Here is a 26,350-nt window from a genome sequence, read left to right as displayed (position 1 = left end):
AGGCCTGTAGTTCCCTGGGTCTTCCTTTTTTCCCTTTTTAAAAGTGGAGGTTATGTTTCCCCTTTTCCAGTCAGGGGGAGCTTCCCCAGACTGCCATGACTTCTCAAATATGGATAGTGGCTTAGCCGCTTCATCTGCCAGTTCCCTCAGGGCCTGCGGATGCATCTCATCAGGTCCCATGGACTTTTGCACCTTCAGGCTCCTTCAATGGTCTCAAACCTGATCTTCTCCTACAGCGGGTGGTTCTTCATCCTCCCAGTCCCTGCCTTTGCCATCTGTGACTTGGACGGTGTGGCTGGAGCACTTGCTGGTGAAGACCGAGGCAAAAAAGTCAGCGAGTACCTCAGCCTTCTCCATGTCCCGAGTAACTAGGTCTCCTGTTCCCTTCCAGAGAGGGCCCACACTTTCCCTAATCTTCCTTTTATCACCGATGTACTTACAGAAGCTTTTCTTGTTGCCCTTGAAGTCCCTGGCCAGATTTAATTCCACCAGGGCTTTAGCTTTCCTAACCTGATCTCTGGCTGCTTGGACAATTTCTTTGTATTCCTCCCAGGCTACCTGTCCTTGCTTCCACCTGTCCTTCCTCTGTAGGCTTCCTTTTTGTGTTTGAGTTTGTCCAGGAGCTCCTTGTTCATCCACACAGGCCTCCTGGCATTTTTGCCTGCCGCCTTCTTTGTTGGGATGCATTGTTCCTGAGCGTGGAGGAGCTGATCCTTGAATATTATCCAGCTTTCTTGGGCCCCTCTTCCATCTGGGGCTTTATCCCATGGTATTCTATCAAGCAGATCCCTGAAGTGGCCAAAGTCTGCTCTCCTGAAGTCCAGGGTAGCGAGCTTGCTGTGCACCCTTCTCGCTGCCCTAAGGATCTTGACCTCCACCATTTCATGGTCGCTGCAGCCAAGGCTGCCCTTGAGCTTCACATTCCCCACCAGCCCCTCCTTGCTGGCGAGAACAAGGTCCAGCATAGCACCTCTCCTTGTTGGCTCCTCTGTCACTTGGAGAAGGAAGTTGTCATCAACACATTCCAGGAACCTCCTGGATTGCTTGTGCCGTGCTGTCTTGTCCCTCCAACAGGTATGGGGGTGGTTGAAGTCCCCCATGAGGACCAGGGCTTGTGAACATGAGTTCTGGCAGGTACACCCAGAGAAGAAAGGAAACTCTAGTCCAGCGTGTTTTACCACAAGAATGCACTCTGCGCATTTTTGTAGCATTAACTGAGCTGTTTGCATGCCTGGTCTTGCCTCCGTAGCCATTCTTCCCAGAGCTGCATTAAAGAGAAGATGGGGAATCCTGAGCAGAAGAGAAGGAGCAGCAGTGGTGCCTGGCCACCTGCAAATACCTGGAAGTTTCAGCACTGTACTTGGAAAGGCAGTTAATATGCAGCTGACAGGCCACTAGCAGCAAACAGCACAGCAAACACTGAGCTAGCGCTGGGAGGTGACATGCAAGGGAAAAGAGAAGTAGAATCATAGAATCATTTAGGTTGGAAAAGACTCTTAAGATGGAGTCCAGTCATTAACCTAACACTGCCAAGTCCACCACTAATCTATGTCCTTAAGGGCCACATCTACACATCTTTTAAATACCTCCAGGGTTGGTGACACCACTACTTCCCTGGGCAGCCTGTTGCAGTGCTTGATAACCCTTTTGGTGAAGAAATTTTTCCTGATATCCAATCTAAACCTCGCCTGGCGCAACTTGAGGCCGTTTCCTCTTGTCCTATCACTTGTCACTTGGGAAAAGAGCCTGACCCCCACCTTGCTGCAACCTTCTTTCAGGTAGTTGTAGAGAGCGATAAGGTTTCCCCTCAGCCTCCTTTTCTCCAGGCTAAACAACCCCAGTTCCCTCAGCTGCTCCTTGCAGGACTTGTGCTCTAAACCTTTCACCAGTAGATTGGTGGGGAGTCCTACAAAAGCGAATGGGAAGGCCTGATGTACCAGAGATGTAGCATGTGCAGGTGTCCCATGTTCTGCTTGCTTTGCCAGCAGCACCAGCTGGAAACTCAGTGTGGCCCTACAGAATGTTTTGGGCTTTCTGTTGAGAAGCAGCATTATGAAATAATGCTATGGCACTTGTCGTCCTTAACATGCCTGCCATGCCTTGGCACCGACTGTTTACAGCAGAGCATCCGGACACCAAGCAAAGATTCCCTTTTAAGGCAAAGAGCCAGTATGAGAATCCAGAAGAAAAAGTTTCCCTGGCATGTAGGGTACATTCTTTTTTCCTCCTCCTCTTAAATAAACTATTAGTAACTTCAAAAAACAGAACAAAAATGAAGAAGCAGGGCCAGAAATGCTGCCAAAGACATTTTATTCTGCACAGCCCCCTTAGACCTGCGCAGCAACCAAGCCCTGGAGCTAACCCAGGGCAGGAGAGGAGAGGAATGAAACTGAGGTCAGAGGGGTCTGTCAGAGACCTGGGGTGAGAGGACATCAGAGTGGAGACTGTCTTAAAAACTTAGTCTCCTTCCCTTCCCCAGGCCCTGGAGAAACAGTCTGACCACAGAAATCCGTGAACAATTGTACTCTATGCTGCACTGGGATTTGGGCTTGCCTTCCAATACCTTACACGGCTTCCCTTCCCATGCTGATGTTCTTTTCTCCTTTTCCCCCCACTCTGAACACGTACATCCAGGATTTGTGTTCTGGGTGTGCTGTCACGTGGCATTTTCAGCTGAAGACTTAGCAGTGATCTGGGTTAAAACAGGACATGGGATTGCAGAAAAATCTCCACAGAGATACTAATCTTGTACAGTTTTAAAGAAAGAGGGAAATACAAAATATTGTCTCTTGCTTTTTCTCAAAGGAAGGGCAGCTCTACTTCAAGCTTCAGATGAAGCTTGTTATTGCCCTTTTCTTGCATGCTATACAAATAAAGATGTTGAATTACCAAGAAGTGATTTTTAAGCTGCCTAGTGCCTCTAAGCTTCCATTCCTTGTACTTAACTGAGGAGAAAACACTGTGGGCTGTTGAGGTAGGAAACCGGACAGCCTTCAAGAGTTTGTTCCTGTCCTGTAAAAACTGGCATAACCTGCTTCTTCATTGTTCTTGGTGGCAGTTAGTCACTAGGACTCATGAATTTTAGCTCATAAAACTGTTTCCTTCCTGCTATGAATGGATTCAGGACTCCCATACTTACGCAGAATGTTTCTAACCAGAAATTAACTGATAACTTCTTTCCAGTAAAATGCCACAGAAAAACCAGAAAGGTAACAAGTAAATCTGTGAGCAGCTGACCTGGTTTTCCTTACAAAGCTGTACTCTTCTGTGGATGGCTGAAATCTTTGGGTTTTTCCATTCTCCAAATGGAGTACATTAGAGGGAGAGAGCTTCCATATTAAAATTTTTTACCTTAATGTATTTTATTCTCTTTTTTGTTCCACTCGCATTCTATTTGACTCCTTAACTGAAGAAGGGGAGAGAAACTAAAATGAAAATACCCACTATACCTTTAACTTTGAATTACAAACCTTTACTCACTGGGAAATATAAAAACATGAAAGTGTTCATAAAGATTGGCCTAAAAGACACTGTTAAAGTGTTGGCTTGCTGCCTCTCTAATTCTGTGTTTTAAGAAGCTAACCCCCATCCTCAATTACCAAGAAAGTAGGTTTTGGCAGGAGTGCTTCACTCTATAATACTTCATCAGTGGAGGATATTTTAAAACACGACACTTCAAAAAGAAAGGAAAAAATTACAGGGTGAAAATCAAAGGCCAAGATAGTTTGATATATCCGGTCGTTTGGTAGTGTAGAGGTACACATGGGTGAGGTGGAATATGGTGTTGCTGTTGGAGACTGTAAGTTTTCCACATAAATGTTTTAGTTGGGAATGTACCATTTCAACCCCCAAATTTTCTAGATTGTGAACTACAGAAATTATAAAGTCCAAGCTAGGTTACTTGAAAATAACCCCTAAAACCTTAAGTGACTTTTCAAATATAATTTGATAACATTTCTGTGGGCATCTTATTTTTTTTATCTTCCTTAAAATAGATTTTTCTTTTTGTGCCACTTTTGCGTGCATTGCTATGAACCATGGGCCTTTTACTGTCCTCTCACCAACGCTGACTGAACACATTACAGCTGGATTGCCGACAGTTGAGACATGCTCTCTTCTACATTTGCTGGGGAGTGCTAGGATTATACCAGTTAACCTCGGGTAAGAAACAGGGTCAGTTACTAAAAAAAAATAACATTATTAATCACAAAATAAGCATCTTTGTCCTGTAAGGTTCATAATCTGTGGTGATTTTCATCCTCACAGACTCAAGATGGCTTGTGAGTTTTGAGGTTTGCAAACAGGGAGACAAATTTGTCATGTAAGGCCTGTTGGACCTGTTCTGTCAATTTTCAAATGGAAATGACTGTGTTTGAGACTTGGCTGGAACCTGAAACTAGTGCATGATCCAGAGGGCACAAAATGATTGGAGTTTTGCCTGCAGCTCTGCTCCTCACCACTATGGGTTTTTTAAATAAACTTTTTAACTTTCTGAAGTTACTCTTCTATCTGGTACTAAACCCACTTTAATATGCCACATTAAAAAGAGAAAAGCCACTGATTACTTGTATTCAAAAAAGAAAAAATAAACAGAGTAGTTAGTTGGGTGTGAAGGGTAGGAGATGGTGATTGAAGCATGATCCTTTGTCCTTGAAGAGATTTGTTTCAGATGCAGTGTAAGAAACTGCACAGCTTGCTGGAGACAGCAAGAAATTCTTATAGCTGCGCTGGTTCCCTCTGGAAAAAAGGAATCCTGAGTTGGTAGAGATAATCTTAAATTGCATGATCAGTTTAGGGAAGTCTGGCATTTAATATATCACTAGTGTTCGCTCTGTGTGATCAACCTTGCAATAAATCAGATTCTCATGACCAAAACCATGGATGCCTGGTACAGTTCCAAAGTGATTTGAACTACGTCAGGTTATGAAGCGTGTCCACATAGGGGACGTTGTGTCTTTGATACTTTTCAGCTAAGTCAGATTGCTTCACGTGTGCTTCTTTCCAAACAAACCATATCAGTTTGAACTGAAGCACATCTTTAGTATTGGTACTATGAACAAACTTTGAACCTTACAGCCAGTTTCTGCTATGAAATGGGAATAATACTTTCCTCGTATGGTTTTAAAACTAACTTAATACCTGGATGGTGCTTTGAAGATGCTCCAAAGTGTGGGTTTTTTTGAACCAAGAAACTACTGGGCATCTGATCAAGAAGGAAATGTGAGAGAGAGAGAGATTAGAGGAGAATCTTTATTAACTGAGATGGGATAAGAAAACAAGCTGGGAAATTGGCAGTTTTACTCGATGTTAACAAAGCAGTTAGACCAGGGGAAAAAATCATCATGGCCCAGTGGGCCTGTCACTTGGTGGAGTGTCTTGTACATCTCTTTCTCCAGTGAAATCCAGGCAAACTTCCAGCTGCTGTGTTTTTTCAGCTGAAGACAAGGCTGAGTATGGAAGGCCTGCTAGAAGCATTAGTGAATGTAGTGTCTTTGGCTGGAGCCAGTTTGCTGAACCTTTTTCTAAGACTTAAGATGAGTGACCTCTCTTCTGCTGTCTCCTATCACTTTTCCTTCTCAAACTTATTTGTGGGTGTGACTTGGCCTGTGGCATCGTATTCAACTGAGTGCCTAAACCCAAACAAACACAAACCTATCCTGCGAGTTATCTGAAGAATTAGTTTGTACTCTGGTTTGCCTGTCAATAAAAACTGTTGAGTGCTGTTTCCTTGGATTCCCTAAAGATGCTTCTTTCCTTAATTAGTAGTTAAGCATTGATAGACAGGTTTTGGTCTAACCTCTTGACAGACCTTCACCAAACTGCTGTGTAACAGCTATTCCTCCAGCTGCTTTGGACATAACAGTTGATCTGACATGGATGTGTTAAGACACATTTAGCAGAATTCTCTTATTTTTTTAAGACACACACAGGTAAACATGAACCAGGATTTTGGTTTGCTTTAGGGTGCCTATAGCAGTGTTTTGAAAGGTACTGCCCTTTTTGTGGTCTTATATGACATTTAGTTATGTTTTCCAGTAAATAATCATCTACAGGTGATGGATTTTGGTGCTTCCCGAGTAAAACAGTAAAACTTCACTGTTCTCGTCATTCTTCCTTTCATTGAAAGCAGGCTGAACGAGCTGTTGTTGAATGTGCTGCTTTATGCTCATTGCTATAGTCCTCACTTATAAGGGTGTTCTGGGACATCTCAGAAATGGCTACACACAATTTTGTGTATTTGTGTACTTTAAATATAAAATGAAAAATTAAGGAAGGCATCTTGAATGTGAACAGTTCACAACAAAGGAAATAACGGATGCTTCACTTTGTACATTTGGAGTTAGTTCCAGGTAGACGGTGTTTTCTTACAAGTCTTTGTGAAACAACAGTGAACTTGGAGGTAGGGGAGAGCAGAAGGAAGGAAGCTAACTTCTGAACTTTACGCTATTTGGTAATTCTGGTAATTGTGAATGTATGAGGTTTTTTTTATCTAGAATATGGAACTATTTGTTGATTTTTAATCATACGGAATCACATTTCTAAAACTGTTTTCTCTGTACTGCACTATGCTCCAGCTTTGTAAGTCTCTAAAGAAAACGCTTTAGTATTGACTAGTATTGACAGTTTCCAAACTAAACCCACAGTTTTACAGCCTAGACTGAGCGTGACTCAATTAATATGAGTAAGTCTAACTTTATAATCTATGTTATGCCGAATTGAGGGAACGTGTGGTCTGGTTCCAAACTTGACGTTTTTAAGACTGGAATTTTTTTTAGTTTGTACTTAAAATATTTGGCCCGTGTAGTGTCCCAACTGCACTGCATACAAGTCGTGAAAATCTGTCGGTAGAAACAATTTTTGTGGTCTTGCTTTAGCTCTCAGCACCAGCAAAAGGTTAAAAAGAAGTTTGTGCTGCACATGGTGATTTGGCATTCAGGTTTCAGTGGTGTGAATAAACTCTTTGGTATTGGTGATTATGGGCATTTTGCAGGTTCAGTGATGATGTCCATGAGTCAGGTTCTTTTTTAAACCAAACCAAAGCTTTGGAAAGGGGCAGTGCATGGGATCCTTCAGGAGGCTTCTGTTTGAAGTGTTCCAGTTCCAGCACAAGGCAGTTGTGGAAAGACTGACACAATCTATTGAAAAGACACAAAGCAGCTGCATGTACTAATCTAGCAGGGAACTGATACTTGTGTGGAAATGAGGGGCTTTGGTTTTTGTGAAAGGACGACGTGTAGTTGTTTGCATTAGCAAACTTGTGAAATATATTTAGTGTTGAATTTTCGATTCGTTTCTTGAAATGGGGAGGAGATACTGAAGTGAGAATGAGGTATACGCTACCCATTTCTATTCGGTGGAAGGCTTGCCTCAGCCTTGTATGTCTGGCTTCCTTCTGTGGTTTTCCTCCACAGCCTGGCTCTATGACAGACTGTCTTTGACCTCGTCGTCTCTCTCTCCCCTCCTCCTCCTCTCACAAGACTGCTCTTAGCTGTTGTGGCACAGCCCTAACCTGGGGCCCTTGGTTTAAGTATCCTGAAGTAAAGCAAAGACACAAACTCTGTTCTATCCAAACTACTTCTCACTGATCACTTTTCTCCCCAAGTGTGGTTAATGCGGTTTGTCGAACCAGTCTCTGAATTTGAAGGTATTTTCTGCATGACTGTTACTAGAACTATAATTTTCTTAGAAAATCAACTTATCCTTGAATGCCTGGATACCCCCCCTGCCCCGCCCCGCCCCGCCCCAGCCCAAAACCCACTAAACCCAACCAGCTGAAAAAAAACCCTAAAGAGTATATTCTGAATAGACCTTAATATTGTTTGTCAGAGGCCCAGCAGGTATGAAGGTGCTGTATGGAGCATGCCAGGCTTGGTTTCAGCAGCATAGGAGTAAGGCAGCCTGTGCTGGGGATTAAGCAAATCAGTGGCCTGGAGTATTTTTTACTAGCTCAGGGCCAAGTGCATAGTTTCAGCTGGATTTATGCTGCTGACTGTCAGGGTAAGGTAGGTACAAGTCTTAACATGGTATTCCTGCAGAAGGAAGAGGTCAAACATGTTGTTTCATTTGCTACAAAGTCAGACTACAGACTATCGAACGAGGCTGTTGTTTTATGCTATTACATTTTCCTTGAATGTCATCTCAAGTTCTGTGAAAATCTGAAGTTGCAGGCCCAAGAATAAATTAAGTGTATCTTTCATAGCTTCTTTAAATGCCTTTAAGGCCCTCTTGCAGTTCTTGCTTTCATGGACTTTTCTTTCTTATCTGTAGCTTACTTTTACATGGTGAGGTTCAAACGAGATCTAGCAAATGTAAAGGTTTGAAGGCAAGAATAGTTAGCTGACAACCAGGAGCTGTTGGTCTAACTAAGCAACCCCTCTGTATTAAGAGCCTTGTGCTGAGGGACATCTGACTTCGCATGTCCTAAAACATCTCTTTGTGGAGCAGCTATGAGAATTAGTCCAGGTTACTTAAATAAATGTAAGAGACAAATCTCGCAGGCTTCATTTGAATTGGAATGCACTGATGTGGAAAAAGGAGATGGCAAGAAATGTGCAAGTATTGCCTTACTGTACTTGTCCGTCACCATTAAATAGATCTTCTGTCTCTGGTTAGGTGGATTTTTTAACTGTAGAAACACATGGATACACAGCTGTTTGACCATATAGCCTAAAAGATGAAAGTGCGGACCTGCCATCCTGCCTCAGAAGTCTTTAGTGAACCCCTGGCCCAGGAATACAGCTTGGGTTGAGAGTCTAGCTTGAGGATGTTAAAAACGAGAGTGAGAGGAAAACTCAGTGATTACAACAAACGCTTTAGAAATGGGAGACGAAAAGTTACAGTATGCCGTGGAGATAAATGCATTTTATGGAATGGTTTGTCTGCTTTTATAAATCCAAATGGAAGGTTATTTCATAATGCATCGGATTTTAAAGGATTTTCAGAAGAAAATGAACTCAGATCTTTCTGTCTCAGATATCCAGGGAGTTGAGAAAGCAGGTGTTTTTGTAGTTACCAGTGCCTCTAGCTGGAGTCACACACAGATGCTTGCTTCCAGGCTTCTGGTATCTCTGAGAATGTAGGGCTGGAGTAGTGAGGAATGCTGTAGCTTTGAATGAGCAGTGCCAGCACGTTGTGTGGAAAGAGCATTTTTCCAACTGAGAGCTATCTGTCTTGCAGCAGTCCACTTTTACTGTCCCTCAAACTCCCATTTTGCAGGAGACAGTTACCTGTATGATTCAGCAGATTGTTAGTATGCTCGCGTTAGAGTAGCCCCTTCAGGCACGGTGGCATTCTGCTGTCGCGACTGTTCATAAGCATAAAGAGAGACTGTTGCTCCCAATAGTTTGCAATCTAAACTGGCAAAAGGGCAATGGAGGTGGAGCAGCTCAGTCTTAATGCCATTCGAAACTTCCAGTGTTACTTGAAAAAAGAGACTGAGTTCAAATACACTTTTTAAGAAACTATCTTTTGCTTTAATTAAAAAAAAAAAAGCTAAGGGGAGGGAAGGCAGGAGGAACAGTGAAAACACAAATACAGGAATTTGGATAAACCAGCTTCTTTCAGGTTTCTGTAGCTGTTCATCAACAGGAAAGGTAACGTTTCTTCCCTCTTCTTAATCTCTTGCAGGAAGTCCAAGGGAAAGCCAAATGGTAAAAAGCCAGCACCGGAAGAGAAGAAACTTTACCTAGAGCCAGAATACACAAAATCCAGAATTACTGACTTCGAATTTAAGGAACTAGTGATGTTACCACGAGAAATAGACCTCAACGAGTGGCTAGCCAGCAACAGTGAGTATTGGGATTGTACAGCGCTGAGCTTGCTGTCCACACCAAAGGCGGCATCATTCACTCTGTTTCCTTTTACTGTTTTCAGCGCTTAGAAAAACACTTAATGACTATTTATGCTTACTGCATAATGCATGTCATTATACCTTGAATAGTAATTAAGCTTACGTACAAACCAACTGTGCTCAGCAGCATGGAAGCCTTGATGAGTTTCCTCCTTCCAGCTCCCTCACTGTGGCATTGAGGGCATTAAAGTTTTTGATGCTTTTTTGAGGATGATCAGATTCCCTTTGACTATTTGCTAAACTGGCTGGTTCAGCATGTTTCTGACTCAAGTTATTGGTCTTCCAGAAGCATTGTAAAAATGGTAGTTTATTAAGACTTGTATGTGAAGCAAGTTATGCCTAAAGCCAGAAGTTTTGAAGTCTTTTGGTTGGATTTCTTTCCCCCGCTCCTTCCAAGCTTTGGTGGAATTATTGTGAACTTAAACTGTAGTCAAGCTGGAATTCAGAGACATGACTGACTACCATGACTGAATGCTGTATCTGTGCATCTCAGTTCTGATTTACAATACTTCCCTGTGCTTCTGCTTCACCTGCCAGTCCTAACCTGCAGCTATGACCCAGTCTTGTTTACATTTTCAACAGTATGTGGTGGTAGCAAGAAACTACTTTAAACTGCACATTAGCAAAGTTTTACAGAGACTCGTTAAGAAAAAGTGAGGTGCCCCCTGAGGAGTATTAAGATGTTAAATTATCTCAGGAGATTTTTAAAAATTAAAGTGTACTAGTTTTCATGCTGCTGTTTTTTAAAGGGAGATATGTCGTGAGAACTATTAATGCCATTTTCTGGCCACTGTACATTTTAAGTCTGTCTTCAGAAGAACATAGCAAATTGTTTGCCTTCAGCTTGTAGTATTCTACTGTAAAAGTGAGGCTGATGATGGAGACACTTTCCAGTCTTGCTGCTTAGTGAGTAATAAGAGCTGATGCATCATGGTGCTTTCATCTTAAATCAAAACAAGAGCTTTCATTCTATGTACCTCTTTGTTTTGCAGTTCATCATTAGACTCGTTTAGCTAAATCATGTTTAAATTTGTATGCAAGCTCAAGACTCTGAGGTCACTTCACTTACTCTGTTTAAATAATTGTCTGGAGGATAACCAGTGTTTGAAAGTATTTTACTGCTGAATTTCTTTCCTTTGTGTTTATTTTTCAGCAACAACTTTTTTTCATCACATCAACTTACAGTATAGTACAATCTCAGAATTCTGTACAGGAGAGTCATGTCAGACCATGGCAGTGTGCAATACGTAAGTCAATTATTTACAACTGCAAGGTTTCCATGAAGTCTTCAGAGTTGCTTGGGGGAGAATATTGGTATTGGATGGCATTGGGCAAGTGTTTTACAGATCTTTACTTAGTGAGAATGTGGCATCTGTACATCCTCCTTTCTCCCCTCAGCAGTGAATGGTGGTGGGAATCTGTTTTCATGGAGGACTAGGACAAGAGTCTTTGACTGTTCTGAGCTGGTTTTATAAGGTCAGATCAGAAAGGCACATTACCATGTACACAGCTTGCAGGGAGAGGGGAAGAAGAGCAAGGCAAAACTGTCTTTACTGGTAACAGTGCTGGGATTCCATAGAAGGCCAGGGAGGATAAACAAATTGCAAAAACCTCAGAGGGTGCTTTTGATAGCTGGAATGCTGACAGAGCACCAGGCTGCTGACAGATAACCTCTAGCCTGACGTGAGCCACTGGCTTTTTGCCCGAGCCCCTGGGCAGGGAGGACACAAGTAGCAGCTTTGCAAAGAGTAAGGAAGACGTTTTGGTTTGTCACTTTCCCCCTGTAAGACTTAGTAGACTTTTTAAACGTTGCCTAGCTGTCACTTATGAAAGAAGGCTTTGTAGTTTTACTGTACATGGCGAGTATAAAAAAAGTTACCATAAACTTCTGCTCTTGATTAGCACAGTCCAACATGATGGAATATGAGATCCAGTTAAGTATGAATAAGCCTGCTGTGTTGTGTTTTTTTTTTTCTCTAGCACATGTGTCGATAGGCCTTTTCTTCCCTCCTCTTGCATTTCCTGGGATTCATTTAGCTGAGATGGATTTTAAAACAGAAGACTGAGCAGTTAATGTTATAGTACATCAAATAAACATCCCAGGAAATGTATGCAACAGAACCAGAGCTCTACATTGTATCTCTGACAATAATTACGTAGTGCTTAGAAATGAATTCTTGGTTAATGTACTGGGCTATCTTGTACACTTGAAATTAATATCAGGGGCTTTTTTGAGAGCACTCTGAAGAATGTGGAGTGTATGGAGGATATTTTTGCATGTAAAATTTGGAAAGATAACTGTCAGTAGAGAATTAAAGGCCATGCTAGGGACTTTGAGAGCAGGCTGGAACAGAAAGTAATAAATCTCTGCTGGACCCAGATGTTATCAAAGGGAGACAGCATGTCTCTAAATGAGAAATGGTGATCAGTAAGATGAGTATTTTGTTGACTCTTTCTCCCAAGCTTTCTCATATTTTAATTCCTGATGTAGCAATGGCTGTCCAAAGGACTGAGTTTAACTGTTTATCCACTTGGCTGATGGGAAATAGTGGCTAAAAGGAGGTGGTGGTAGGGAACCTATGTAAGTGTCGCTCCATTCTGCTCTAGGGAGTCTTGAACAAGAGTTCTCTGTAAGCAGTTTATGCTGCAGAATAAAGAAAGGAAGTGCCTGTAGGCAGCTCCAGCTCTAGTCTATATTTTTAGTGGTGACGACCGATAGCAGAAGGTTCCTATCCTTTGTTTTGGAAAACTGAAAAATTGCACTATTCGGAAATAACAGGAAGCATGTCTACACTTGGGTGAAGCACTTGAAACGGTTTGTGTTTAGCTAAATCATAACAACTTAAGTATCTTCCTGTACTTGGGGGCAGATGACTGGTTCATGTTTGCAAACTGTAGGCTGCATATTTCATTCTTCTATCAAGTGTGTGGCTCTCTGAAAAAACCACAGAGGTGAGATCACCTAGCTACACACCTCAATACAGTTCAGCTTTGAAGGCCCGGTTCATAATTGTGTTCTCCAAATAGCTCTAATGACAATTTTGGATAATCCTTATCTTTATGTTCTGCCTTTCCTAGCTCTTCTCTTTTGGAAGAGTGTGGTGGGTTGACCCTGGCAGGATGCCAAGTGCCCACCAAAGCTGCTCTATCACTCCCCCCCCTCAGCTGGACAGGGGAGAGAAAATACAATGAAAGGCTCATTAGTCGAGATAAGGACAGGGAGAGATCACTCAGCAGTTACCATCATGGGCAAAAGAGACTCGACTGGGGGAAAATAAACTTCATTTATTACCAGTCGACCAGAGTAGGGTAATAAGAAATAAAACCAAATCTTAAAACACCTTCCCTCTACCCCTCCCTCCTTCCCGGGCTCAGCTCCACTCCCAGTTTTCTCCACCTCCTCCCCCCCAGCAGCGCAGGGGGCTGGGGAATGGGGTTTGTGGTCAGTTCACACGTTGTCTCTGCCGCTCCTTCCTCCTCAGGGTCAGGACTCCTCACTCTTCCCCTGCTCCAGTGTGGGGGTCCCTCCCACAGGAGACAGTCCTCCACGAACTTCTCCAACGTGAGTCCTTCCCACGGGCTGCAGTTCTTCATGAACTGCTCCAGCGTGGGACTCTTCCATGGGGTGCAGTCCTTCAGGCACAGACTGCTCCAGCGTGGGTCCCCCGCAGGGTCACAAGTCCTGCCAGAAAACCTGCTCCAGCGTGGGCTTCCCACGGGGTCACAGCCTCTTTGGGCATCCACCTGCTCCACTGCGGACCTCCCTGGGCTGCAGGGGGACAGCCTGCCTCACCATGGTCTTCCCCATGGGCTGCAGGGGAATCTCTGCTCTGGTGCCTGGAGCACCTCCTCCCCCTCCTTCTTCGCTGACCTGGGGGTCTGCAGGGTTGTTTCTCTCACTCATTTTCACTCGTCTCTTTGGCTGCAATTGCTGCTGCATGGCAGCATTTTCCCCCTTCTTAAATGTTATCCCAGAGGCACTGCCACCATCACTGATGGGCTCGGCCTTGGCCAGCAGTGGGTCCATCGTGGAGGTAGCTGGCATTGGCTCCATGGGACATGGGGGAAGCTTCTAGAAGCTTCTCACAGAAGCCAGCCCTGCAGCCCCCCCACTACCAAAACCTTGCCATGCAAACCCAATACAAAGAGATATGCCTAAATTGAACATGGACAACTGCCTCAAAGGTGCTCATTTGTTTATATCCAACTATGACTATGATGCTCCTCTCCCCCCCCCCCCCCCCCTTTCTTTTTTTAAGTCGTACCCTAACGAATAAGGTAAGGACATGCTTATTGTGTTGGAGAAACACCAGTTGATGTGATTTATTGTGCCTCTGACCTGTCTCCAGTATATAACGAGTACCACCTGAACATTAGAGTCAGTTGCTGATTCACCTGATGGACGCTCCAGATTTGACCTTCCGTTGCTGTGATGTGTTTGTTCAGGTACTTTGCAATAAAATAGCATCCACCTATATTAGATTGCTACAGAATTACAGTACCTTGGAATAAGGGTGCAGTTTGCCATTTTTTTCAGTGCTGATTCCTCAGGTAGTTCAGTACGAAGGTCTGCGTTCTGCTCCTCTTTTACGTCTTCCCTGCCCAGTTCTCTAAAGGGTGTTTTGGATCATACCGTTCTGGTCATACTAAGGCAGGCTTTTTGTATTTATGTTTGAGATGGTGAAGTAACTATTGAGAACAGGTTACTTGTCAAGTTACTTTGCATTCAAATGCACTGCAAATACTCAATCCTAAGTTTAGAGGATGTGCTGGCAAAATAAACACCAGTTGCAGTGAAATATTTGAGGTAACGTTTTAACGTCTCGGAGAAGCTCCAGCCAACTGACAAACTGCAGACAGATGCAGCTTTCAGCCCTCTGTCAGATATATGAGATAGTACAGCCATCTGCACACATTAAGGAAGAGAATTTCTGCTTAGGGTCACGAAGAGACAACTGACCAAAACTTACTCTCCTAGTAGAACAGATGGAAGCATTTGCTGGCAAGGTGGGATAATGCCAAGAGAAATACCAGAATGGCCAGTTATCCTCAAAATTTAATGAGGGTGGCATGATTGTAACTTAGGGAATTACTTAATTTTGCTCATTAATATGCTTATCACTTGCTGTAAAGCAGGTACTATATTTTTAACACAGTATTTACTATTTAGATTTAGTATGCTTTATAGCTTATTATTACACAAACTAGCTTTAAAGCATCATGAGCCATAAACTGGTTTTCTAGCTGACATTTGGGCAAACTTCTCAAAGTGCTGAAGTGCTGTTCAGGAGACTGAGATTCCTGAGGCAGAAACCAAGGATGGATGCAAACTTCTAGGCAGATGATGAAAGGTCTCATTTTGGTCCAGTGAAATCCCTGAATTGATAATTCCTTATCACTCATTTTTTCTAATCTTACAATCTCCTTTCTCGTGTCTACCTTGCCCTTAGCGTCTCTGCATATGGAGGGTGTTTCCTTCTAGAAAACTTAACTCAAACTTGCACGTTTTGCATTTTCTTGTATTTAAGTTCCCTGAGCTGTATGCTTCTTCATGGTGGCTCCTCTCCCCCCCCCCCCCCCCCCCCATTGCTTTGCCCCTATCAAACCATCAAACCTTTTCCAAGTTGCTGACAAGCACTATATTAACTGCCCTTGCATTCCATACAATTTGCTATCCTGTTTTCTTCATAATATGTCTTTTGGTATTTCTAGCAGGACTATTTCTCCTTCCTTTCCAGACCACATAATCTCCACAGCATTTGCCTTTCCCTCCTTCCAGAAGTTTTTTTTATATACTGATGTAACTTCTGTTCTGCCTTGGCTTCTATGTCATCAACACAAACCCAGAATGTTTTAGAGGAAAAGGGGTTAAAATATATACATATGTTGAGATGCAGGACTGTGACTTCATATGTGTTATATTTTATTATTTGCATCATAGGCTTTTCTCTGTTAAACCCATAGTCATTTCTTTCTGAGATTTAGAATGGAGCTGCAAATTCCTCATGCTTTCCATACTGGGGAAGTTGAAATCTGCCAGAACTTTACATAGGAAATAAAATAATCAAAATCTGTATCATGTGAGCACTTTTTGAAAAGTGCCTTTAAGTGTCACCTTCGTGTCCTTTCTGCTTCCCATCCATTGCCTAATTTGGGACTGTACTGTCACAGTGCCAGTGGTGGAATGCAGTTAGGCTTCTGTGCCCAAGCGAGCCCTTTGATGGCCCCAAGCTGCTTCCTATCTGGTTAAGGGAGATAACTCCAGAAGGGGTGGGAGCTGTGTACCAGGTGCGAGATGTTCGTGGCATGGCAGGGGCTCCTCTCTTCGTCCAAGACCTGTGAAGACTCTGTTCACAGCACTTGAAACATGAGGAAGACACGATTCTAATCAACAGGACAATCCTTGTAGTTACCCCCTTACTCTTAATGATTCTTCTTTTAAATTCCTATTTTGCATAATTAGCCTAATTTTCAAGGAAAGGCAAAAAGGGTATGCAGTGGGATGTTACAACAGATTTATTCACTTATATTTTCATGTAAGTGAACTTGTACAGTTGCCAAACTGTTTCTTTTAACTAAAATCTAATTACTGTAATCTAATTACAGATTCATTTTTGCGCCTAAGGGCAACTCTAAACTATGCTTTCTATCTTGCAGTTGAGGATTTCTGCGGCATCAGAAAACTGCTGAGGTACAGACAGTCCAATCTGCTTCTCCTCTTGGCAACAAGCATTGTCTTAAGACCCAAAATAAGTCTGAGTTGCCTAGAACTGTCTTGCTCCAGCTTACTGCAAGACCAGACAAATGAGGTGGCTTGTGTTTGTGCACTACATTGTGTAATCCTTATATGTGGATTGTATAAAGGAAGTAAGCAGTGATGAACAGTCTATGCCTAAGGGCTCAAATGATAGTTTTGATGCCTGACATAGCTCTATAAAGAGCTTTTAACTCCTGCTGTTTTCATCCACTTGCTCACCTTTTTATGTCCTTCTGCAGCTGATCCTGCTCTCTCTAGTAAACAACAGCGTGACCAAGCACCACATGCTGAAAACGAGCTGAAAGAAAAATTCTAAATGTTAAGTGTCTGCAGAACTAGTTTTCAGTTGCCTTTCCTCTCTTAGAGTTTGAACTACTCATTTCTGCAGCTTCCTCTTGTTTTCACATGCCTTGGGGCATGAACAGTGTCTTCACCTCACCGCCCGCAAGGTCCTTGAAGAATCTTTCAGGGCAATGAAAACACATTGTAAATTAAAACTTTTCAGTTGCTACTTAATATTTTTCTTTAGTTGCTTCAGGACTGTTCTGCTGGTCAGTATACATAAAGCTTCACTTTCCAAGTGGCACGTATAGATCTTTCCAGTTCAATGCAGTCTATACCTGTTAGGCACAGAAAAAACATTTAATCTTTATCTTCCATGCAAAAAAAAAAAAAAAAAAAAAAAGTGCAAAGGTGGCTAAATATCATGCTGAAGAGATACTTTGTTTAGGGCTACAATAAGGCTTGTTTAGTGATTTGTGTGAGGAATGTCAGATAACAGATCGTTAGCCAACAGCAGCAGAGTTGGAGCTGAACAGACAGGCAAAAAATGGTACCCTGGCTTTTTGGGCTGATGTGTCGGGTGGGGTGTTCTGATGCTCAAACCACTTCTAAGGGCAGTCAGCAAACCCCACCTATGCTGTGTTCTGGGAAGACCAACACAATGGATTTCTTATCAGTTCCATAATGATACAGGACTGTGCCTGGAGCTTAGACTGTTTGATGTAAGAGTTCAGGAACTGGAACTCAAGACATCTCTAATGTGACATTGGCAAGAAAAAAAAAAATTAAAAAGTGTTTTTCCAAATTCTTATCTGTAAAACATTTCTCGCTACATACGCCTAATGTGATGGATAGCTGCTTCTGGTAACAGTTAGAGGTGCTTTAATTAACCGTGACTGAAAGAAAAAAAAAAAGCAACAGACCTTCAGTGCTTTTGTAGCCTTCAGATTCTCTGTCAGGTGAGGGATGGCTGCAGTTAATCAAGATTATGGTTAACTGATTGAATTATGGTTGCTTTTGAAGAGCCAGGCAATACGCTAATGTCTCCTGTTCCTTAAGATCCAAAAGGATTATTCACTGTTGGCAGAGTCAAATGTAAATTCAGATGTTCTGGGGCATCTGTAACTGTAACCAAAGGAGCAGAGTTCAAAGGCATGCTGGCAGGGATGTGCAGAAGGGTCCTGAAAACCTTCCCCATACTGGATTTTGGAACAGGATTTGTAGTGCTTAAAAATGCTGCCAGTACTGCAGAGCACCAGCTTGAAAAGGCTGGTGTTTTGGAGCCACCTTCTGTCTGTTTAATAATACTACACTACAAGACTAATTTGTGATGTTAAGCATCAGATCACCAATTTATCACTGTGCAATGTTGTTGCCCTTTAAAAATAGTTATATAATGCTTTCCTGTACAGTTCTATAGACTGTATGTACACCCTCAGTCTGTCATGGACAGGGAGTTACTGCTGCCTCAGTAGACCTCCTCTCCATGAATACTTGTCAGCAGGCTTTCTGTGCTTGGTACTACTACCTGCACTCTTGACTAAATTGGTAGGGAGAAACAAAACTGGCTAACAGAAATTCAAGGGTTTTGATGTAGAAATATACCCGGAGGTGAATCTCTTCTGTAGCAGCTATGCTGTATTTTGGTAATGTTGCAGTTGTTGTTTTATATTATTTAGATGCTAACCTCTTAAAGGAGTTGACCTGAGGAGCCAAGGCATAATCTGGTGACACTGTCAATTCTCTCCACAGACAGTACTACTGGTATGATGAGCGGGGTAAGAAGATCAAGTGCACTGCTCCTCAGTATGTTGACTTCGTCATGAGTTCTGTGCAGAAGCTAGTGACAGATGAGGACGTCTTTCCAACAAAATACGGTATGTCTGCTTTTGGACAGGTGCTTCCTGCAGCTCTTTGCAGATGCCGTAAGTAAGGTGAAAGTTGGCATTCAGCATACATATTAATAATACCAGACAGCTTTCTCACTTGTTTGTTTGATGGTTTGTTTTTGTTTTGGTCTTTTTTGTTTGTTTGGGTTTTTTTAAGGGAGATTTTAAGTTTGGTTCATTCTTGCAGTAAGAAAGACTTGCACTGTTGGCATATGAACTGGGGTGAAAGTCTCAAAATCCTGTCCCCTTGGCTTGTATTTCATCATCAGTACATATTTTTCTTCAAGGATTTTGAGATCTTCTAGCATGTATTCAGAGAGGATAAAAATTTGAAAATTGTCAGCATGTATGTGTTCAATACAGCCTGCTGCTAGTAAAATTTAACCATGCTGTTTTACTATTTCCCTTAGAGCCCTGATGCATTAAGGGGGAAATAAATTGGATTGCCAGGAATATGGCTTGTCTTCCTTGTCCAACCAGGCCTTGTTTTGCAGATTGTTTGCAGTCTCCCTTCCCTTCCAAAGATTAAATAAGAATGTGATTTTTAAGAATTGAAAAGCAATAGGAAAGTAATTTTAATTCAAATTTGTATCCTAACAAGATTGCTACATGCAGTGCCTTTGGTTAAGGGGAAGAAAACAGAGACCTGAAGTTATTGTAGGTGGGCTTAATAAGGACTAAAAGCAGCTGGCTTCTTGAGCCACTTCAGATAATTGGGGAACTAGGACATTACAATATAGCAAATGTTAAGGTAGTAGCCTTTGCTTACATGCATATTGATCTGGAAAGAGGCAGTATCTAGTAAGCCAGCTGAAATTGACATTGTTTTGCTTTTAATATGGTTGTTCAAGGGCAATGAGGGCATTTCATGCAACTGATTTGTCTGTGTGGCCAAGGTGTACTTTAGACCAGTAACTTACTTCGTATCATGCACAGGACAGCAGGTGTTGCTTTTTGCTTGCCTCAGTTTCACTTTCAGTGTTACCAAAGTAGTTGTCCAATAATTGTCTTTTGCTGTGCAGGCACAGTACTGCTCCAGCAAGCACAATTTCAGCTGCACCTGACAGAAGGCACCCAGTATTTCCTTCCATTTCTTTTCCCATTTGATATAATTTCAACAATGAAATGAGTGAAGTCATTATATACAGTTAGTCAAACTGCTGCACACTTCCAAGGCCTGTGTACCTTACCTTCCATTTCAGGATCTGAGAATTGGTCTCCCAAGCATTATGTACTTCCAGGGGAAAAATCTGCTACTCCTGGACAAACTAGATAAGGACCCAGAAGAGCCTCTCATTAGTTTCACAGCCAGTAACAGAAAATGTTCTGGTTTTAAAGAATGATTACACTTGCTTCCTGATTTTTGAACCCTTAAGGTTTAAAACTTAACTTCAAATGAAAATGCTTAAAATCTCCTTAGATTCTTCCCCTGAATTCCTGTAAAAAGAAGGCAAGAGGATGACACGGTGCCCACAGGCTGTCTGCTGTATAAGGCAGGCTAGTTGCTCTTACCCACAGCTCAGCCCAAACAAATGCTGCTGTGGGGCTGAAGGTGAGTGGCTGGAGCTATTATGGTGCTTCTCCATCTTCCTTTCAGGCAAGGAATTCCCAAACTCATTTGAGTCCCTAGTGAAGAAGATCTGCAAGTACCTGTTCCATGTGCTGGCCCATATCTACTCCTCACACTTTAAGGAGACTTTGGCACTGGAGCTGCACGGACATTTAAACACACTCTACACACACTTTATCCTATTCATCAGGGAGTTCAACCTTGTGGACCCTAAAGAGACCACCATCATGGACGACCTCACAGAGGTCCTCTGCAGCAGCAGTGGGAGCAGCAGTAACGGGAGCGGCAATGGGAGCAGCAACAGCGCAGGAGCACAGAACCATGTGAAAGAGAGATGAGCCCTCCGACAGGATCAAAACTAACATTAAAAACAATATTATATATTCTGTGTGTATGTGTATGTATATGTTCAGATATACATACAGACATATACAGCAATGAAAGCAATTACGCTGCCACCACCGGACGTGTAGTCGTATGGGACTGTACGGAGCTTTGGTTTAATGGGCTGCCTGGCGAGAAGTTGCACCAGTTTTATTTTATTTTCTGTCCGCTCCTCCTTTTACTTATTCAGATGGATGATGAGTGCTGTTTTTATAGAAGAGCCAAGCTTGAGTGTGGGGCCACTCTTGTTTTTTTTGGTTGGTTTTTTTTCTTTTTTGTTTGTTTGGTTGGTTTTTTGTTTTTCTTTCTTTGGTCTTGAGTGCAAGCCCTTTGTCTTTCTAGGATGGTGGTCCTGCCATTTAAAAAATATCTATTATATTATAAGAAGTGACTTTTACTTTGAAGTGGCTTAAAATGCAGATTTGTTTGGGTTGTTTTTTGGGGGTGGGGGTGGTTTTTTGGTTTGGTTTTACATAGACTGCCCCCTACCCTGCCAAAAACTCCCCAGTTGAGTGCATCTTGCCCTTTCTAAGCTTGGAATGGGAAGAAACTCCTGGCTTGACTAGAGTAGCAACTAGAGGCTTGCCATGTGTGGGAAGTGGGCATGATTCTCCAGTTGTCCCATCTACCTGGTCACAACATGTGAGCATGCAAGAGGATCCACAAGCCTTTCTGCTTATTGCTCCTCCAACGTATATACTCTTTTCTCTGCTCCCCTGCTTCCTCTTTTCCCAGGCACACCTCTACAAACAAAAAAGAGTAAGATGACTGGAGTGCAAAACCCATGTGCAAGAGCCACCACCATTTGCTTCCCATTGAACAGAGGCCCGGGGGGGGGGGGGGGAAGGGTACATTGAGTCGGTCACCGCCTGTGCTAGAAAGATGGCTGTTGGCATAAAATTATATTGTTGGCTTATTTTAGTTCATCTGTTCTATAATAATAAAAACAAATCTATCAGCCACAAGCTTTGTTTTTGTGTTTGCAGCGTCACAAGTCAGTGCAATCCATCCATACAGCTTCCCTTTCACCACTGAATGGTGTTAGCCCTGCTGTCAGCCAGCTTTATAAATAATTGTTTGTCTTCTACTCTGTCAGCTTACATTTATAATGAATTCCTTGCTCTTTCTGGCAGTGCTAGGACCCTCCTTCCTCCCCAGGTAAGCTGAAGATAAGCACTCCAAAGATAAGCAACACTTACTTAGGCATGAGTTTCCTGTTTGTATATACTTAAATTCTGCAAATGTACTGGGGTCCTGGATATTTTGCAGCAAATACTGTATCACAGTATCTGTGGATACAGTATTGTACCAATATTGTATCTGGACAGTGATACTGCTCTTTCCTTCACATTTCCACTGCATTCTTGCATTCAGCATTTCCAGTTGGGAAAATGCCAAATTTTTGCTTGCAGTTATGCATCTATCAATCAAATTTGTGGCAGCCTGTCAGAATTGTTACTGGTTTTGGTCATTATCCTGAGGTATATACATCATTAATAACTGACCTGGCATGAATCCTAGAAAGTTTTCCTGAAGGAGGTCTGTAACTGTAGTAAAAGTCAGTAGAGGGAAGGGAAGGAGAGCAAATGCAAAGAAAAAAGAGAAGGGGAAGCATGAGCAAGAAATGAGTTAAAAAGAGAAAAAGCACAAACAAAAAAGCTTGTAAAGAAGTGTGCAAGAGCAACAACAGATAAAGGAAGAAAAATGCGCAAGTGAGAAAAACAGCAAGTCATCATAAAAGTGAGGCAAAAAAAGCATGAGCATAGGAGAAGGGAAGTGCAGGAGTGATTGAGAGAAAATGACCTCAAACTTTGTGAGCCCAGACTTGTCCTCTGTTATTTCCAGGGTACCTTGTGAACCTGCAGGCAAATGAGCGAGACTCCAGCAGACCTGTTCATCTGGGTGCTGTTAACACAGGCTGTTCAAGAGCACTCCTTCCCACCATGTCCTCCTGCTATGGCCTCCATATCCAGACAAATATTCCCATTCAGTCTCCATTCACACTGATGTGAGCCTTTCCATTACAATTCCCTAAACTAATGTCTGAAGGGAAAACCAGAGGTCAGCAGAAGCTCTCAGAGCAATACCATTTGTAAGGCCTCTGTGCTACCTGCAATGAGAGCATACAGTAGAGTTCAAAGAAAGAAAGTAATAGCAAGAACAACAATCCAAACCCAGGTATTTCTGGTAATTTATTATCTACTTGTAAAAATGCATTTGCAGTCTTAATTCTGAAAGACCACTTAGAAATGATAACATGTTTGGGAAAGGTTTGACTTGAACAAGAGGCAGTTCAACTCTATCTGGCAAGACTGACTTAGTTACACCTCGTAAGTTTGAGATCACAACACAGTGATATCTATATCAAATGCAAGGGTGACTATACCTTAGCTTCCCATAGGAGAACTGACAGAACCTTGTAGGAAGTCTGGGAACCCATGTATTGATGCAAAGCAGCAAACCATTAATTCAGCTACCATGAGAACAGTGAAGTACCACAGTACCTCTAGAAGAGCCTGCTGTTGTTAATGGCAGCTGTCCTGAGTTTACTCTGCAGACATTTGATATTCCTGAAAGCATAGATGCTTCATCTAGCAGGGTAATCTTTATATTTTACAAGCAGTTAAGAAGAACACAAATAATGAATCCTATTTTAGTGTAGCCTGTCTTGTTGGGTTTAGCAGTGGGAATAAGGAAAATACTGCAATAGCACCAACACTAATGTTCTTCCTGTTAGGAGTGTTACTGTAAAGCTCAGCCTCAAGGCATCCAAGCATATTTCAGAGGTTCCTGAATTATGCTGTAGTAACATTAGATACAGAAATGCCACTAAGTCTTCAAACTCTGCTTGGTTGATGCCACTGAAGCCTGTCAGTGACTTTCTATGCTTGCAACATGTCACTGACTATCCACGCTGTAAGCACTAAGCCTGAATCCCCCTTTATCTAAAAGACAGGCTTAGGTCTTCTAACACCGAGATCGTCCTATTGCTGCTTTAAATGTGTTTTGTAATTTGTTTAAAACTCTGTCAGAACAGGAGACACTTTAATTATGCTATATTCAGCTCCCCCTCCCTCCTGCCCTAAACTTCATGACATACCATACCCATAAGGGTTGCTAAATAAATAAAAACCACAAAACACCCCAGAAAAATAACCAAACACTGCTAGAAGACGCCTTTGGAACTATCCACCCACCCCACCTCCTGGCATGCAGGCCTTGCCTTGTCAAACTCTCAGCTTTACATCTGCCGTTGCAGAATCCCTAACCAACTTTCAGGCCTAAAACCATTGCAATGAGCACAAGCTGTCACAGGGCTGAAGTCTTTCCCATAAAACCAACAATAGGCATATGTTATGTATGTTTTTGTAGGATTCTGTTCCTGACATTTGGTGCTCTGGACACATGACTGATGTGCTAAAGAGCTGAGGTTGCATAAATTTATAGCAAAAGTGAAATGCTATGGCACACAAACTCCCACCCTCCCCCCTTTTAATCATTATCAGCAAGTCTTTGAGGCTGCAGTGTCCTTAGGAAATCCAAGCACAAGTGCTTGTAAATAAAAACAGGAGGAAAATAATTTCTTCATACATGCCATCTGGAATAAATACCAGCAGCAGGTAAGCAAGCACCAAGGTCAGCATCTTGCATCCATTACGTGGGCTACCTCTGTCCATTCACAGGAATGGGACACAGGAACAGTGCCACCAAGTCTTCCACACAGAGAAACACCCACCTTTAGCTTTGACCTCAAGGGAATGAAGCTGTGTAGAGATCACGGGACCAGCTTCACCCCAACACTAAGACAGGTCCTGAAGTGGCAACCTGGAAGTTGAGTCAGCCATCTTGTATTTCAGCCCTGCAAAATCAGAGCTACGCCCTTCTTTCTTGCCTGAGAATTGTAGAAAGTTATCAAGTCTGAGATCCCATAAGGCACACTCATTTTGTATATGAATAGCAACCTTTTAGCCAAGAATTTTTAGAAAATCAACCTTGCTTCTTACGGAACACTTTTCTGGCAAGAAGATCTGAGGAGGAAGAAAGATCTGTTCTGGCTCTGAGGTACCACTAGTTCTGGCCAAACATGCCAAGGTGCTCCTGAAAGTGATCGGGGGCTCAAGGAAGATGCTGTCAGGTAACAATTAGCTCCTGCACATTAGCAGAAGACTAAAAGACTGTCACAGAAACAAGCAATCCCATAAAGAACAAGGCAACTTTACGAGCGCTTACTAAATATGCTGTTGTCATACAAAGCCACGCTCCATCAAACAAGCCCTTACTCACATCTGTCATGTAACTTGTCCCAGCCAATCCTTAGCTCACCATTTCAGCTGTTTGTTAACAGAAGGACTTGAATCCAGAAATACTCTTCCATTATCTAAACTGAGGACACAGGAATAGGTTGTTGTTTTAATTCTGTTCAAACCTACTAAACAAATGAAACCAATGTTTGTGTCTGTAGCACAAATGGCAACACCAGACAGTTTAAATCTCATTCTAATGCCTGGGTGCTGGCAGTAGTTAGAGCACGGAGTTCAGTATGCCTAAGTTATCTGTGCTGCTGTGGCAATACTGGTGCCTGAATACAAGGTCAGTACCTGAAAGATTTAAAGACAGATCTGGTATCTTTACATGATATAGCTATATGCAGTCCAGACAAATCCCAATATTCCCAGTGGAACTGATGATATAAAGTGAGAAAACCACCAAACAGCTGGCAAAAATCCCTCAGTGTGCTAATGGAGTCTCCATTCTTTTTCATGGACAGAAGAACTGTTCTGGTTGTGACCACTAACATGAACAATAAGACTTTTCAAAGCTAGGTTAGCATGTGACTCAGAGAAAACAAATTGTTGTGGCCAAGCACTCAGATGAGAGAACATTCAGAGAGCTTTCTCTAGCCAAAAAAAAAAAAAAAGGACTAGCCTCACTTCTCTGTGTGTCATCATCTGCTAATTCTTTTCATTATATCTATAAAAGAAGCATTAAAATACTCTGACGCTTTCCCATACACCAATGCAGACAGTTCACATTCTCTCAGAAAGTGGTGCAGGGTCCCTTACATAAAACTCCTCCTCCTTTTAATGGTCTCTGGGATAATTCCAAAGAAAGGGTACAAAGAGTCTGGGCTAGACAGCCCTTCCGCTCAGTGGAGAGCAACCCTCTGCAACATCAGCTCAGATGATACAGAAAGGTCAAATGCCATCTCACAAAGGACCTGGGCTTCTGAGAAGCCACTGCTTCAACCTGACATCAGTAAGGCTTAGGAGACACTTGCCCTGAAGCAAGTACTGCCCTCATGGACTGCAAAAGGAAACCTAAACAAGGAAAACAAACTGGTCCTTGGCACCAGTCACTAATTTAACTCCCACACTGAACCAAGGAAATGGTCCAGGGTTCCCCCAGAAGGGCTTTCATGCCAGTGTACAAGGAGTTGAAGGTGAATACTCAGTCTGATAAAGAAAAGAAAGGTGCACAGCTTTCCAGCACCGCATACTCATTAGACCCCATAAGGCCACAGAGAGCAGTTAAGAGTCCTGTTCTGCTTCTTTCTGCATGGACTGAATTCCTTTAGGAAAGACTTATACTTGAAAGCTCTATTTCCAAACAGATGAGAT

General features: G+C 42.5%; 1 protein-coding gene and 1 long non-coding RNA gene across 9 annotated transcripts in view; one reads left to right on the top strand and one right to left on the bottom strand.

Annotated features, from left to right (window-relative positions):
- The window catches only part of MOB2 (MOB kinase activator 2), a 122,092-nt gene extending 100,395 nt beyond the window's left edge, over positions 1–21,697 (top strand). For 6 of the 7 annotated variants that reach the window (XM_052810487.1, XM_052810493.1, XM_052810488.1 and 3 more), the window contains 4 exons: positions 9,628–9,788; positions 11,004–11,097; positions 18,642–18,766; positions 20,376–21,697. In XM_052810487.1, the coding sequence (XP_052666447.1) occupies positions 9,628–9,788; positions 11,004–11,097; positions 18,642–18,766; positions 20,376–20,686 (691 nt within the window). In that variant the 3' untranslated portion in view covers positions 20,687–21,697. Of the gene's footprint in view, positions 1–4,015; positions 4,162–9,627; positions 9,789–11,003; positions 11,098–18,641; positions 18,767–20,375 lie in introns of those variants that run through there. The other variant, XM_052810489.1, reaches the window with a different exon arrangement.
- LOC128152341 (uncharacterized) lies at positions 15,751–18,817 on the bottom strand. 2 transcript variants are annotated; one of them, XR_008238617.1, is made up of 2 exons: positions 18,577–18,817; positions 15,751–17,227 (listed from the first exon to the last, which is right to left on the bottom strand). It is a non-coding gene; the product is annotated as an uncharacterized LOC128152341 (long non-coding RNA). The 2 variants fall into 2 exon arrangements; XR_008238618.1 differs by having other exon boundaries at positions 17,813–18,642.
- Positions 21,698–26,350: the final 4,653 nt, after the last annotated feature.

The sequence above is a fragment of the Harpia harpyja genome, chromosome 16 (genome assembly GCF_026419915.1).
Source record: "Harpia harpyja isolate bHarHar1 chromosome 16, bHarHar1 primary haplotype, whole genome shotgun sequence".
Lineage (NCBI taxonomy): Eukaryota > Metazoa > Chordata > Aves > Accipitriformes > Accipitridae > Harpia > Harpia harpyja.
This window is presented reverse-complemented; position numbering and strand designations above follow the sequence as displayed.